The sequence below is a fragment of the Leptodactylus fuscus genome, chromosome 8 (genome assembly GCF_031893055.1).
Source record: "Leptodactylus fuscus isolate aLepFus1 chromosome 8, aLepFus1.hap2, whole genome shotgun sequence".
Classification (NCBI taxonomy): domain Eukaryota; kingdom Metazoa; phylum Chordata; class Amphibia; order Anura; family Leptodactylidae; genus Leptodactylus; species Leptodactylus fuscus.
In genome coordinates, this window is record NC_134272.1 from 76,778,631 (window position 1) to 76,793,391 (window position 14,761).

The following is a 14,761-nucleotide window of genomic DNA, read 5'->3' on the forward strand; positions in this document are numbered from 1 at the left end:
TGTTTCTAGCTATTCCTGTGTCTACACCACGTGACCTAGGTCCTGCACTCAGATAGGGGAGAGGAGCTGCTTTCATTTCTTCTGTTCTCCCAGTTATCAGGCTAGCTAATTCAGTTGTGTTCATTATGGCAGAGACAGGCAGTCTCTGTATGTAACACAGAATGGAGTTGCTGCTGCCTGTACTTCATAGTTCAATGTGGGTGGGCGGAGCTACACACTAATTTGGGGGCGGAGCTAAACGGCAGGTTGCATGTGAAACCCCGCCCACCAAATGATGCAAGAAACCAGGAAGAAAGAAGATTTTACAAGAGTGAAGACTGCTGAGTATGTGAAGTGGGAATACCCCTTTAATGATGGCATCTTTCCACCAGGGGCTCTCAAGCACCTCTATATTTGCACCCCACAAGTACTGTACATTTTATTTTTTGCAAGCTCTGATATGTAGTCTAACAGTGCGGGTACTAGTGGTTCACATACGGAGGTGCTCGAGAACCCACTGGGGGAAAAGATGGCACCATTAATTGGGTGTATACCAGCATTAAGCACCTAACAGTGTGAACAACACCTAATAAAAGCTTTATTTGTATGCACTTGAAGTGCTGCCCCCTCTCCATTCCCCATGGATTCAGGTGTGTGAGTTGTTGCATTACCAGCACCTGTGTTACCTGCACCACTGGGCCAGTCTATATCCTGCATAGAACAATGGCGCCTTATGGTAGCAGGTAAGTTTGTCCCATTTTGAGTGATATAATGCTATATGACGTCCCTTTGCATTGGAGTCTATTTGATGCCAATATATACCAAACAGACAGCGGCCAAATGGGCCTTATTTTGTCCTCTATCAATGATTGGAGCCCTATGGATAGGTCAGACTTTGACAAGGCTCTAATGCTGTGTGCACAGAGACATGGCTACCATAATATGTATAGCTGAGGATAAAACAGGGCTAGGGAAAGGTTTCAGCTCTTGAATGCAAATAGACATGTTCTTTTTTTACTGACATAGGGCAGGATTAATGCATTTACAACATAATTTTGCAAATAACATAATCCTGAAATAACAATACCATAAATGTCTATATAGAGATGTCTGTGCATCATGACTGTGGATTTTTTTTTCTTGCCTATGTGCTTGTACAGTACGCTGGCTGTGAAGATGCTCACACAACCACATACATAGAGATAATGAGATTTTCCATGGTTAAGGTTAAACAGACCATTATATGCAGGTCAGAGAGACCGAGCAATGCAAGATGATTAGGGGAAACGTCGTGACCGCTTGTATCTACATCAATGCTATAGACTTGTATAACCTATAGGATCACTGTATGGCATGTCACTGGCCCAAGGTCATGGAGTCAATCAATCTGAAGCCTATGGGAAGCTATCACAGCTGACAGGAAGGTTCCCACAGCAGTGTACACAATAACTATGTCCATTTGTTTGGCATCTAATACAATACATAATATAATGTTACATAGTATTCACCTATATAAAGCAAATATATCACTGCAGCCTGGACAGGAGAGTGTTAAATGATGAGCGGGTCATGGAAAGTTCTGCAGATTGAATTATTAGTGATCCACCCGGAAGGGCTTCATCTACAAGCAGCCACTTAACTCCTTAAGTTCTGGACTGCTCAATTAATACATGAATTCCCATTAGTTATAACCCTATTTGTACAAGAACATAATCTTTGCTGGGATTAGGCTCCTAACACATTACATCTAGAAAAGGGGAATCTGTGCTATGTGAACAGTAGGTTATAGATCAAGAAGAGCTGAGTAGATTGTATATAGTGTCCTATCTGCAGGTTATAGAGCAGGTGGAGCAGATTGTATATAGTGACCTATCTGCAGGTTATAGAGCAGGAGGAGCAGATTGTATATAGTGTCCTATCTGCAGGTTATAGAGCAGGAGGAGCAGATTGTATAAAGTGTCCTATCTGCTTGTTATAGAGCAGGTGGAGCAGATTGTATATAGTGACCTATCTGCAGGTTATAGAGCAGGGGGAGCAGATTGTATATAGTGACCTATCAGCAGGTTATAGAGCAGGAGGAGCAGATTGTATATAGTGTCCTATCTGCAGGTTATAGATCAAGAAGAGCTGAGCAGATTGTATATAGTGTCCTATCTGCAGGTTATAGAGCAGGAGGAGCAGATTGTATATAGTGTCCTATCTGCAGGATATAGAGCAGGAGGAGCAGATTGTATATAGTGTCCTATCTGCAGGTTATAGAGCAGGAGGAGCAGATTGTATATAGTGTCCTATATGCAGGTTATAGAGGAGGAGGAGCAGATTGTATATAGTGTCCTATCTGCAGGTTATAGAGCAGGAGGAGCAGATTGTATATAGTGTCCTATCTGCAGGTTATAGAGCAGGAGGAGCAGATTGTATATAGTGTCCTATCTGCAGGTTATAGAGCAGGAGGAGCAGATTGTATATAGTGTCCTATCTGCAGGTTATAGAGCAGGAGGAGCAGATTGTATATAGTGTCCTATCTGCAGGTTATAGAGCAGGAGGAGCAGATTGTATATAGTGTCCTATCTGCAGGTTATAGAGCAGGAGGAGCAGATTGTACATAGTGTCCTATCTGCAGGTTATAAAGCAGGAGGAGCAGATTGTATATAATGTCCTATCTGCATGTTATAGAGCAGGAGGAGCAGATTGTATATAGTGTCCACCTGCTTGTTATAGAGCAGGAGGAGCAGATCGTATATAGTGTCCTATCTGCAGGTTATAGAGCAGGAGGAGCTGAGCAGATTGTATATAGTGTCCTATCTGCAGGATATAGAGCAGGAGGAGCAGATTGTATATAGTGCCATATCTACAGGTTATAGAGCAGGAGGAGCAGATTGTATATAGTGTCCTATCTGCAGGATATAGAGCAGGAGGAGCAGATTGTATACAGGTTCCTATCTGAAAGTTATAGAGCAAGAGGAGCTGAGCAGATTGTATATAGTGTCCTATCTGCAGGTTATAGAGCGGGAGGAGCAGATTGTATATAGTGTCCTATCTGCAGGTTATAGAGCAGGAGGAGCAGATTGTATATAGTGTCCTATCTGCTTGTTATAGAGCAGGAGGAGCTGATTGTATATAGTGTCCTATCTGCAGGTTATAGAGCAGGAGGAGCAGATTGTATATAGTGTCCTATCTGCAGGTTATAGAGCAGGAGGAGCAGATTGTATATAGTGTCCTATCTGCAGGTTATAGAGCAGGAGGAGCAGATTGTATAAAGTGTCCTATCTGCTTGTTATAGAGCAGGAGGAGCAGATTGTATATAGTGTCCTATCTGCTTGTTATAGAGCAGGAGGAGCTGATTGTATATAGTGTCCTATCTGCAGGTTATAGAGCAGGAGGAGCTGAGCAGGTTGTATATAGTGTCCTATCTGCAGGTTATAGACCAATTAATACTGTGTGGGGAGGGGGGTCTACTGTGGAGCATTTAATACTGTGTTGGGAGGGGGGTCTATTGTGGAGCATGTAATATTATTTGGGGAGTTGGCTATTGTGGAGCATTTAATATTGTGTGGGGAGGAATTTGTTCATAGGTTTTTTTTAACTATATTTTGGCCCGCCGATGGTCCGAGGGACAGTGAACTGATCCCCTGTTTTAAAAGTTTGAGGACCCCTGATAGAGAGGATAATGAACACATTTGGTCCTAAGACTAATAGCACTTATTGCTCAGGAATGGTTGGAAAATTTCAACTGTGCTGGAATCAGTGGAGCAGTGGCAATTAAAGGATGCAAAGAGCTGTTTGTTGGTGGTGAAAAGTCCTCTTTAAGTAATCTATAACTCTGGTCAGGCAGTTTGAACAACAAACTGGAAAAACTGGCATTGAAAAATGTGCTTATTTTATACCCTGTACACATGATCATGTACAAGGGTCCTCAAAGTCTAGTTTTATAGCCACAGTTTATTTCAGAAATGTCTGACCACACCACACCATGTCCTACATATGAACGATGGCTGAGAATATAGCTATTCCAGAGACCAGGGTTGGATTGGTCTTTGGAGGCCTCCATCCTACATCTGAGACCTATATATCATCACCCATCCCCACTGCAGGTACATATAGCAGACATGGCCCTGTATACTGGTCTATTTTAGTTAGCTACTGTAGGTCAGAAACTGCCATCATGGTCGGAGGAGGGCTAGATCTGAAGACTTGGGTATATGGACAATTCATGGTACATTTTCTTCTGCAGTGCACAAACACCGACTGCAAGCAAGTCCTTGTGTGAAGATGACGTCAGGTGCGGGGACTGTCCCTGCCATGTATCATTCCCTGGGCAGAGAAGCAATGCTGCAGGCCAGGGTTAGAATATATGAGCGGATGTCAATAGTTGTCTACTTTACTGCGTGGGTTGTGCTATTCTATCTTAAGAATGCCCAAAAGCAATCGTTATGCACAGCCAAAAATTACCGACTGCTGGACTGGAAGAAAATGCTAAGTAACTGAGAGAATAACAAGCAATAGTCAAGGATCAGATCGGGAAGTGCTGACAGTTCCCCCTAGCCATTGGCAAACACAAATGAGTTCAGTGCAAAGTGTGTGTATACAAAACCCAATTCCCAGAATATAGAAAGAGAATGCAATATATTCAGGTGATAATTATTGAGGTCTGAATCTAATCTCATTGCATGTACTATAAGGCTATGGCTATATGGCAACTTTGGCCGCAATTCCCATCATGTGACCAAAGATCGACATGTTGTGCTGCAACTCCTTCATTCATGTCAGCATGGAGAAGTAGGAACCGCACTGTGTGAATAAGAGATATGCCAATGGCTACGTTTGCTAGTTACGAGAGCTCAACAGCAGCTGCAGAACGCCGATGTTATACTGCAAAATAATCAGGCTCTCATAGAGATTACTATAAAAACTGATGCCCTGTCCAAGACGCTGTGTCAGCTGTAGAGTCTTATTGCTGGTCACATGACACCGCTGAGGACCAGAAAGGAGAGGATATGTTCTACGTGCAGGCAATGGGAAGAAGATCACCTGCACTGGTTTACACCATGGACTGTTCTGTCACACCAGAGACTAAAGACTTACTGTATTATATATTGGGAGGACACTATGCTATATTATATACTAGCCTCTGCCCACAACTTCATCTGCATATTGTTGGTGTTGGTGATCCGCCTATATTCAGCAAATTGCTGCCGTCGATGGTTTGCCTGCTCCGGCATTTCGGCAGCTCTCAAGCTGTCCTGCTGCTGAACTTGTTCCTCGCACTGTGCCTGTGATTGTTCCGGCATCTCAGCAACTCACTGGGACGCCATATAATGAGCGTGTTGATGACGTCAATGATCCCCCTCAGCTCCGCTTGAGGAGAACTCTGTTGACTTCTGGCTTCCTTCATAGCTCTCGTTGTTCGCGACAATTAGATTTTCTTTTTCCCGGCATGTTTAAAATTGGCAAACTACCAATTTGGATTAAAGGTGTTTGCCCATGTCAGTTTGTCAGCACTGCCTGGTGCAGATCAGATAATATGCAAATGCATGTACACAATCCACTGAGGGTTAGCGTGTGTTTACACAGAGAGATAACAGCCCTGGCTTTCTCAGAACCTGAGATAAGCTGCTGCAAGCGCAGTGTTATAGTATGTGAACATAAATTCATAACAGTCATGAAGCCATGTCATTTACCGGGATAAAAAGCAGCCCTATGTTTTAATCGAGGTTACAATCTATGCGTGATTGAGGAACAAACATCCAAACACACAATCCTACTAATATTATAAGTGTGAAAGTTTGTGTGTTTGATGTTTGTGAGTTTGGATGTTTGTTCCTCAATCACGCTAAAACGCCTGGACGGATTTGCGTGCAATTTTCCACAAACATAGTTTTCCCTTAGGATTGAGTCACAGGCTACTTTTGGTGCCACTAAACAACATGGCTTCCTAGCAGGAGACTCACAAAAGCAGGACTCCTAGCCCCAGCTATAGACTCACACACACTGCCTGCCATTTCCTGCCTCAACCTGCCTGCACACTCCTTACTGTCACCTCAGGAGTAGCCCTCACTCTACCCACTCACATTTTACATATAGCTTTCCACTATATAACACATCACATTGTCTGTATCACGACATACACAATATAACACATCACATCACATTTGCTAGCCCACCAAACTTTTTAAAGCACTTTTACAGTTTCACACGTCTGTGTCCGCCCAATTCTCAAATCACCGCAGACGAAGTCGCGGGTATAAGCTAGTTTATAATATTAGTAGGATTGGGGGCATTCTGCTGTATAATATATTGTGGCACTTTTCTATTCTGTATATTGGGCCCCTTGCTGTACTATATATTGGGGGCACTCTATTTTGTATATTGGGGAACTCTGCTGTGTTATATATTGGGCGCACTCTGATAGTGTGTATATTGGGGCACTCTGCTGGCACAGAAGTAAAAAAGAGACATTAAAGCTGAGATGGATCACATGCCTTATAAATGGTATATTTTCCATGTAATGTGGTGGAATCCGCTCGGAACAGAGCCTAAAGACTCCCATTGCTTCCAGTGAACAGTCACAGCATGGTGCAGTCAGCCCATTAGAATCAGTCAGCTCACATGTCACATTCGTTCTGATACAAGGTGCCATGACATGATACTCGTAACTTTCTGACATTCATCAATAGTAAAAGGGAAAGCAGAAAATGCAGTGACAGGAATGTCACCTCCAGGCCAAGTAACAGAATGTACTCATGGAAACTAATACATTACAATACAGTGAATACATTCCAGCAGATTAAGCCGGGTTTTGTGGCAAGGTATACGGCGTCTGGGTCTACACTAATCGCGCTTATATCAGAGTGTTCCTATTAAATAAAGATTGTAAGCTGGATAAGCAGATGGGAGAAAATCCAAAATTGCTAAATATCAGGCATTGCCTGGAAATAAGAGTTTAATTAAAATATTGGGGGTCAGATTTGTAGGGGTTCCTCCTACGGACTAGATAGGGTCTTGGTGCAGGACTGATAAAGAAGAGATCTAGTTGGGTTTTCCCTTTTCACAATGGACGTTCACACTGAATGCACCTACGCCAGCAAACACAGATATTCACAGATGGAAGGTCCATGCATTTCCCAAGTTCTCGGACCTCACTGTACGCGTCCTCAATGGAGGATTAAAGAAGACGTCAGAGGATTCTGAGATGGCGAAAATGCTTCAAGTCTTGCAATGTTGCAGACCTAGTCCTAGTGTGAATTACCACTGGAGATAGACTACAGAAATATCTACTGATTATAACACCTCTGATAGACTAATTATGGTGGGCGACTATATAGAACATCTGATTTCTGAAGGCTCTCCATGAGACCTATCAAGAGCACAGAATCTTCAACAACATCTGTGCAATTCCTCATTTCTCCTGCGGAAGCGCTCTAGGGAAATTGTTTACTCCAGACTCCCCATCACAGGATACGACTTGCATGTAACGCTTCAGTCACATCTAAGTTGTCATAGATTCCATCACATCACATGGGAAAAATAGATGCCATCAAAATGATGGACACCTTGGCGGAACCCGACAGACACTTACTGAGAATGTGTTGCAAAGAAATGACCCAATGTTTAAATCATATTTTCATATTAAACAAGTTTTTTATGAAATTTTGAATATATATTTAAATGTAAATCTTCTAAAGAAAATAGGACGTCTCATCATAATATTGGGCTTAGTGGCCAGAGTCAGAACTGCAGGATTTTTAGGATTTTTTTTTTAATATAGATAATAACATGGAAAAAATTTTAAAACCTTTAAACATATGTGTAACGTAAAACTTGATTAAAAAATAAGTAATATTCTGCCTTTAGGCTGCGGCCCCATGGGCCAGAAACGCCACGGGAAACATCGCGACGTTTTACAGTATCTGCAAAGTGGATGGAGTTCATGCGAATCCCTTGCCCACTTTGCGAGAAAAGCTGCAGCACGGACATGCTGCAATTTCCAAAACCGGCGCAGCTTTGGGAATTGCAACATGTCAATTTTATGTACGGATACGCCGGCAGATTTCCCCTAGATATAATGGTAACAGAAAGTCTGCAGAGGAAAACTAAGTGAATTTTTTGTTCAAAGCGCTGCGGGAACAACCGCGGCAAGAACGCATCAAGGTTCTTCCCGCAGCGCTTTGAACAAAAAAGTGCTTTAGCACGGCATTTCTGGACCGTGAGGCCTTAGCCTTACTATCTACTGCACCCCGTATAGCAATACACCTATAGAGAGGAGAGAAGGGATTCCCACCGGTTAGACACAACTGTAGGAAGAGGATTTAGCAGCAGACTGAATCTGTTCTATCTGCTGGAGGGGTTTATTACATGGAGTGTTTTTGTGAGTTATTTTTGGCAGATTATTCCGCACATTAATGCTCCGCTCTCCAGATCTATTCCTGCACCTTGAGATGCTGCACAGTCTCATATTGTATTTTAGAGAATATTCAGCTAGCAATATGGAAATATTATCCGGCATCTTCACTCTGTATTAGGACGTGCTGAGACTTAACCCGGCGCATTGCCTGACAATGTTTCTGCATGAAGCTCAGAATAATGAAAAACTCCATTTCAAGGTTAGTGACAATTTCTATCATCTTCATTGTCGCCCTTTGTGAGATATGAATAAAATTTGTTGTGAAACTGCTGAGGGTCATTATGGTAACAATATCACATCTAGGGCGCAGTTTACTTCTGAAAAACAGTGAAATTCACAAAAGGAAAATCGTTTTGTTGAGATGATGGCCCTTCAATGTGCGTGTTCTCATATCTGGGTAAAAACTGGAGGATGAGGAACCGACTTTGTAAATCCACCGAGGTTCAGTGGAGGAGATTGCTTTATGCTCCAAAATAGCTAAGGCTATAATACACCAACACCTGAGCTGGAGGCTACAGTATGCCCACACCCGTACTGGAGGCTATAGTATGGCCACACCTGCGCTGGAGGCTATACCGGTAGTATGCCCGCACCTGCGCTGGAGGCTACAGTATGCCCGCACCTGCGCTGGAGGCTACAGTATGCCCGCACCTGCGCTGGAGGCTACAGTATGCCCGCACCTGCGCTGGAGGCTACAGTATGCCCACACCTGCGCTGGAGGTTACAGTATGCCCACACCTGCTCTAGAGGCTACAGTATGCCCGCGCCTGCGCTGGAGGCTACAGTATGCCCGCGCCTGCGCTGGAGGCTACAGTATGCCCGCGCCTGCGCTGGAGGCTACAGTATGCCCGCGCCTGCGCTGGAGGCTACAGTATGCCCACACCTGCGCTGGAGGCTACAGTATGCCCGCACCTGCGCTGGAGGCTACAGTATGCCCACACCTGAGTTACTAGTAAAGTCCAGTGTTTTACTCTCTCGTAGGCCACACATTTCAGGCCCAGAGGAAGGCACTTTGTCAAGTGCACAGAAAAGGGTTTCATAGAGTTGTGTCTATTATGTAACATGAGCCTCCTTTCCCTCCCTCTCCCAGGATTCCCATGGCCATACTTGCGCTCAGTTGAGTTATCCACTTCTACTTTTAGCCTAGTAATATAATATAAAAACACGTGACCAAGTACGTCTTTATATCACTGCTGTGTCCAGCACTTGGCTGCCATTGTCACCATGCATAGGATGTGGTGGGGGGAAATATATACTGGTGTTTGCACTCTTAAGCCTTTACAGTGCAGCTCTTTACATCATTGTTCTCTTGACCCCACCATTCCTGAGCAATCAATGCTGTTAGTTTTGGTGTCTGATATACTATTTAGTCTCTGTACTGTCAGCAGGGCGGTGTCAGGCAGGAGCAGACAAGGGGTGTGATTCTGAGCTCTGACACTGGCTGCCTCTGATTGGAGTCACGCCCCCTACCTGACACCTCCCACCTGACATTACAGAACTGAAATAACACTTCAGGCACCAAAACTAACTGCACTTGTTACTCAGTAATGGTGTGGGCTAGAGAGAAAATTCCAACGGCGCTGGAATCCTTGGAGGAAGGACTATTAACAGAGGCTGAGAACTAGAATTTGGTGGTGGTGAAAGGTTCTCTTTGAAGAATATTTTACTTTTTTTTTTTTCCGTATCTCATTCTTAGTGATATTTCACAACACAACACATTTTGGTGCACTAAAGCCCTTCCTGAGAAAAGGTGCCAAACTTGTTCTGAACCAGATCAACAATTCTGAAGAGTGTCTAGAAAAAGTGCGCGTGGTTAGAGGTGATAATCTATCACATTTCATAACCGCTTGCGCCATATTTAGTGCAAAATACTGGCAGCAATTTATTAACGGCTTAATGCACACATCCTATACTGCTACTGACAAAGATACATAGGCACTGAGAGTCTGATTTTTTTTTTTACTTTTTAATTTTTTTTTTAATATAACATTACAACACACATACTCATCAACCTGTCGGGTCCCCAAAAATCTGCACCTATCATGTCCATTGATATATACCATCAGATACAGATCTACACATAATGTAGAATCCCTGTGTTTTGTACATATGATTTAGGTCTATTTTGGGCGTAGGATATTGTATATATGGATGTAATGCAATGCAACTCCCCCTCCACCATCCCTATCGCCTGCTGTTCAACTTAGATGACCTCAGGGTTCTATGATCTAATTCCAGTACGTACGACCAACAAGGGGCCCCGGTCTTACACACGGATTATGGAAGCTAAAATATATATAGTCACATTATATCCTATCGAAATGGGGCCTTAGGGTTGTGAAATCACGAATCAATAGATCCCGTCTGTCTATACCATCCCATTCTCTAACCTATATGACCCTCAGGTTGTGAACCATTCCCCGAGTCTATGTAATTATCTATATCTATAATGGATGAGCTGCGGCATCACCGGCCGGGCTCCTAACACAGTGCGACAGGCTTGGCCATGCATTAGTTAACACTATTATGTCGGGGCGGCTTTAACCGCTTGACCTAGTAACGAAAGTCTTGTAGAAAAAAAATCCTATAAAAACCAGAATTCCTAATCTGTCATTTTGTATCGATTGACCGTCAATATTTCATAAATTGTATTCAGAGAGATTACACTGTCGCAGGCCTTGGGTATCGCGCCATCCAATGGTCTTTGGACATAAATGCATTAAAAAAATAGAGTAGAAGGTAAAATCCAATAGGCCTTACCTGGTGACAAAGTGCCTGGAACAAGTCATTGCTTGCAGACAGCATGGCTCCACTATTAATAGAAGCCTCTATCAATGGGATTTATGATCTCCGTCCAATGGCCGAGACCCATTTATCTTCCTACGGTTATGAGGTTTCGTACGGTTAGAATAAAGTCGTGTTGGCCTTAACAATTCTGTGTTGCGAAGCCCCCAATATCTGCTCGGTGGTAACGCTAATGCTATGTGAACAGACTAAGCTTAGTGCCCAGAGCCAGGCAGCGGCGGCCAACGAGAGAGCGTCTCGCAGCTCATCGCTGTCACAGGAAAATCCATCGTGCTGCCATGGATTTATTTCCTTCCCATCCCTCTACCCAAACCAAAGGAAGTCAAGATTCTCTGGTCAGCTGGTGAAAATCTGCCAAGCCAGAATTAACCTTAACCCTGAGGATTTACAGATTAGGGGAGAAACAGAAGATGAGCGTCCTGGGGAATATGACAAATATAAAAGTAAAAGTCTTGTCCCCCCTCCCCCTCCGCTTTATTTTTTACGTGGCGTTCTGTCATGGAGCTGAATGGTGAATTTCTTTCAGTGTGACAGATGCTCGCTGGCGTAGCCGGGCCCTCCCCCACTCTGCGGCCCATACTGCTGCCTGCCAGTCTACAATGACTAACAGCGTGTGTCAGGAGATCTGAAGGAACGTCAAGAGATGGGGACTGTGGAAAAAATCCAAGAATTCACGTTGTGCATAAACCTACATACGTATCTGTAGCCGTAACGGCGAGGACGAAAGCGAGTCTTATAATCCTGGAGAGTCTGGACAGCTATGGACATAGATCACTATGTAGAATAATCTTATTGTTTTCTAATATTCTTTTTTACTAATCTTTGTCCTCCGATATCTATAAAAAGTTTCTGTCTGTCCTGGAATTTTAAGAAATTCACATTTATGTATACTGGGGCACATTTCTCTATACTGGGGCACATTTATGTATACTGGGGAACATTTATGTATATTGGGGCACATTTATCTATTGGGGCACATTTATGTATATTGGGGCACATTTATCTATACTGGGGCACATTTCTCTATACTGGGGCACATTTATGTATATTGGGGAACATTTATCTATACTGGGGCACATTTATCTATATTGGGGCACATTTCTCTATACTGGGGCACATTTATGTATATTGGGGCACATTTCTCTATACTGGGGCACATTTATGTATATTGGGGCACATTTATGTATATTGGGGCACATTTATCTATATTGGGGCACATTTATGTATATTGGGGCACATTTATCTATACTGGGGCACATTTCTCTATACTGGGGCACATTTATGTATATTGGGGAACATTTATCTATACTGGGGCACATTTATCTATATTGGGGCACATTTCTCTATACTGGGGCACATTTATGTATATTGGGGCACATTTCTCTATACTGGGGCACATTTATGTATATTGGGGCACATTTATGTATATTGGGGCACATTTATCTATATTGGGGCACATTTATCTATATTGGGGCACATTTATCTATACTGGGGCACATTTATGTATATTGGGGCACATTTATGTATATTGGGGAACATTTATGTATATTGGGGAACATTTATCTATACTGGGGCACATTTAGTATACTGGGGCACATTTATGCATATTGGGGCACATTTATCTATACTGGGGCACATTTAAGTATATTGGAGCACATTTATGTATATTGGGGAATATTTATCTATACTGGGGCACATTCATCTATATCGGGGCACATTTATGTATATTGGGGCACATTTATGTATATTGGGGCACATTTATCTATACTGGGGAACATTAAGATATATATACTGAGGCACATTTATACTAGGGCATATTTATCTATACTGGGGCACATTGATCTATATATTGGGGCCCATTTATCTATACTGTTGAATTTTGCACTTAAACTACTAATCCTGTTCATAGTTTTAGACCTATTTATAAATCTGTCTCCAACTTTCCAGCACACCTATATTCTTCCCATGCACCATAATTTCGATTTCTACAGAATTTTTCTCCATTATTAAAATTCTCTCCTAATTGGATCGGCTAAATTTATACATTTTAATCTTGATCTACTTTGCACAAGACAATCTGCGCCATATTATTTCTTCTCGTCCACATAAATGACACTTTTAACAAGGCCCAATCTAGTGCACATTTTTCCAAGGTGCACCCGCCGTACATAAATGTGTCGTATATGCCACGGACCAAAATTTTTGGCAAAAATGTAGATAAAAAAGTTTCGGGCTTCTATTGATAAATGTGCCCCCCAGTGTCTATAACTACAAACCCCCTTCATAGTTCTAGACCTATAGATCTGTCTTATGGACTTTCATAAATTTGATGCACTTTTCGATGTGCAGTAAAATCTTGAATCTGTATTCTAAATTGGCCTATTTTACCCTTGGTTCACATCTGTGCTCGGTGATCTGGGGAGTCCGCATCGGGCCCTCCCCCAAACAGACTACCAAACGTGCTGGCTAGCAGTGTGCCAGTGAAAGCACACAGTCCCCATAGAGTATAATGGGGTCCATGTGCTTGCCACGAGATCTCTGCACAGAACATGCAGACATGAAAGTAGATTGTGAAGTACTTTCCTGTCCGCATGTTCCCTGCGGAGATCTTGCTGCAAGCACACGGACCCCATTACAGTCTATGGGGTCCATGTGCTTTCACTGGCACACCACTTGCCAATGGGTTTGGAAGTCCGTTCGTTGGAGTCCCCATGCAGACTCCCCAAATGAATTACCGAACACAGATGTGGCCAGTAATGGGGGAGCATTATACTGCAGATTTATAGGACCAATAATCTAGTATCATAATACCATCAACTATGAAGGTTATTGCAACGTGTTTGCCACTGATGAGTCAGTCTTGGCTAACCCACTGTATGTAGTCTATGTGCCCCATGTTGACATGGGGTTCTTATAGGGGCACCTGGATTTCTGCAATCTCCAGTTGCAGAAATTTGTGCAACGTATTTGCCGCATGTGACCTCGCCCGGGTGTCGTTGCATTCCTTGCACTACCCGTAGAGCTTTGACTTCCAAGGCTTTGATTTCACTTTAACAGATCGGTCGCCCGTTTCAGCCAGATGAATTTTCTGCTGACAGCTGATAATTATTTGGGTGTTAAAATAATTCATTAATATGGTGATTAGTGGCGAGGAATCCATTGAGCTTTGCCCTCTGCATTTGCATAAGCCACAGATGAAGCTCGCAGTTTTTGGCATCAACAAACTTTGAGCTCTGAGAAACCCATGTGGGGATCTGCGTTACTCGGCTCTCCTTCCTGCAGTAACCGACCAGAATTGTTGGTGAAGTTCTTATCGCATATTCCAGTCTGTTTCTCCAAACCCAAGGTGACCTCCGTTCCGACAGATAACGTTCCCACGCATTCATCTTGTACAACATAAGGAAAAGGAAGTTGGGAAATTACAGAAAAAAGCGATTAAAAACCAAAATAGTTGTGTGGGCGTTAATGACTTTGCATGTCTTAAAGGGATCTGTGCAAGAATTTTTCGGCAGGTGCGGACATAACTGATCATCACTTCCAGGACTCCTCCTCCGAAGGGCAAAGGTCACACCAAAT

The 14,761-nt window shown here is 43.0% G+C and overlaps 1 protein-coding gene across 6 annotated transcripts in view; it reads right to left on the bottom strand.

Annotated features, from left to right (window-relative positions):
- SLC4A10 (solute carrier family 4 member 10) overlaps positions 1-14,761 on the bottom strand; it is a 143,577-nt gene that overhangs the window by 94,090 nt on the left and 34,726 nt on the right. The window contains exon 1 of one of the 6 annotated variants that reach the window (XM_075284468.1): positions 11,141-11,546. The exons of the other annotated variants lie outside the window; for them this stretch is intronic. Within the exon in view, the coding sequence (XP_075140569.1) occupies positions 11,141-11,185 (45 nt within the window). The 5' untranslated portion in view covers positions 11,186-11,546. Of the gene's footprint in view, positions 1-11,140; positions 11,547-14,761 lie in introns of those variants that run through there. 6 annotated transcript variants of the gene reach the window in all.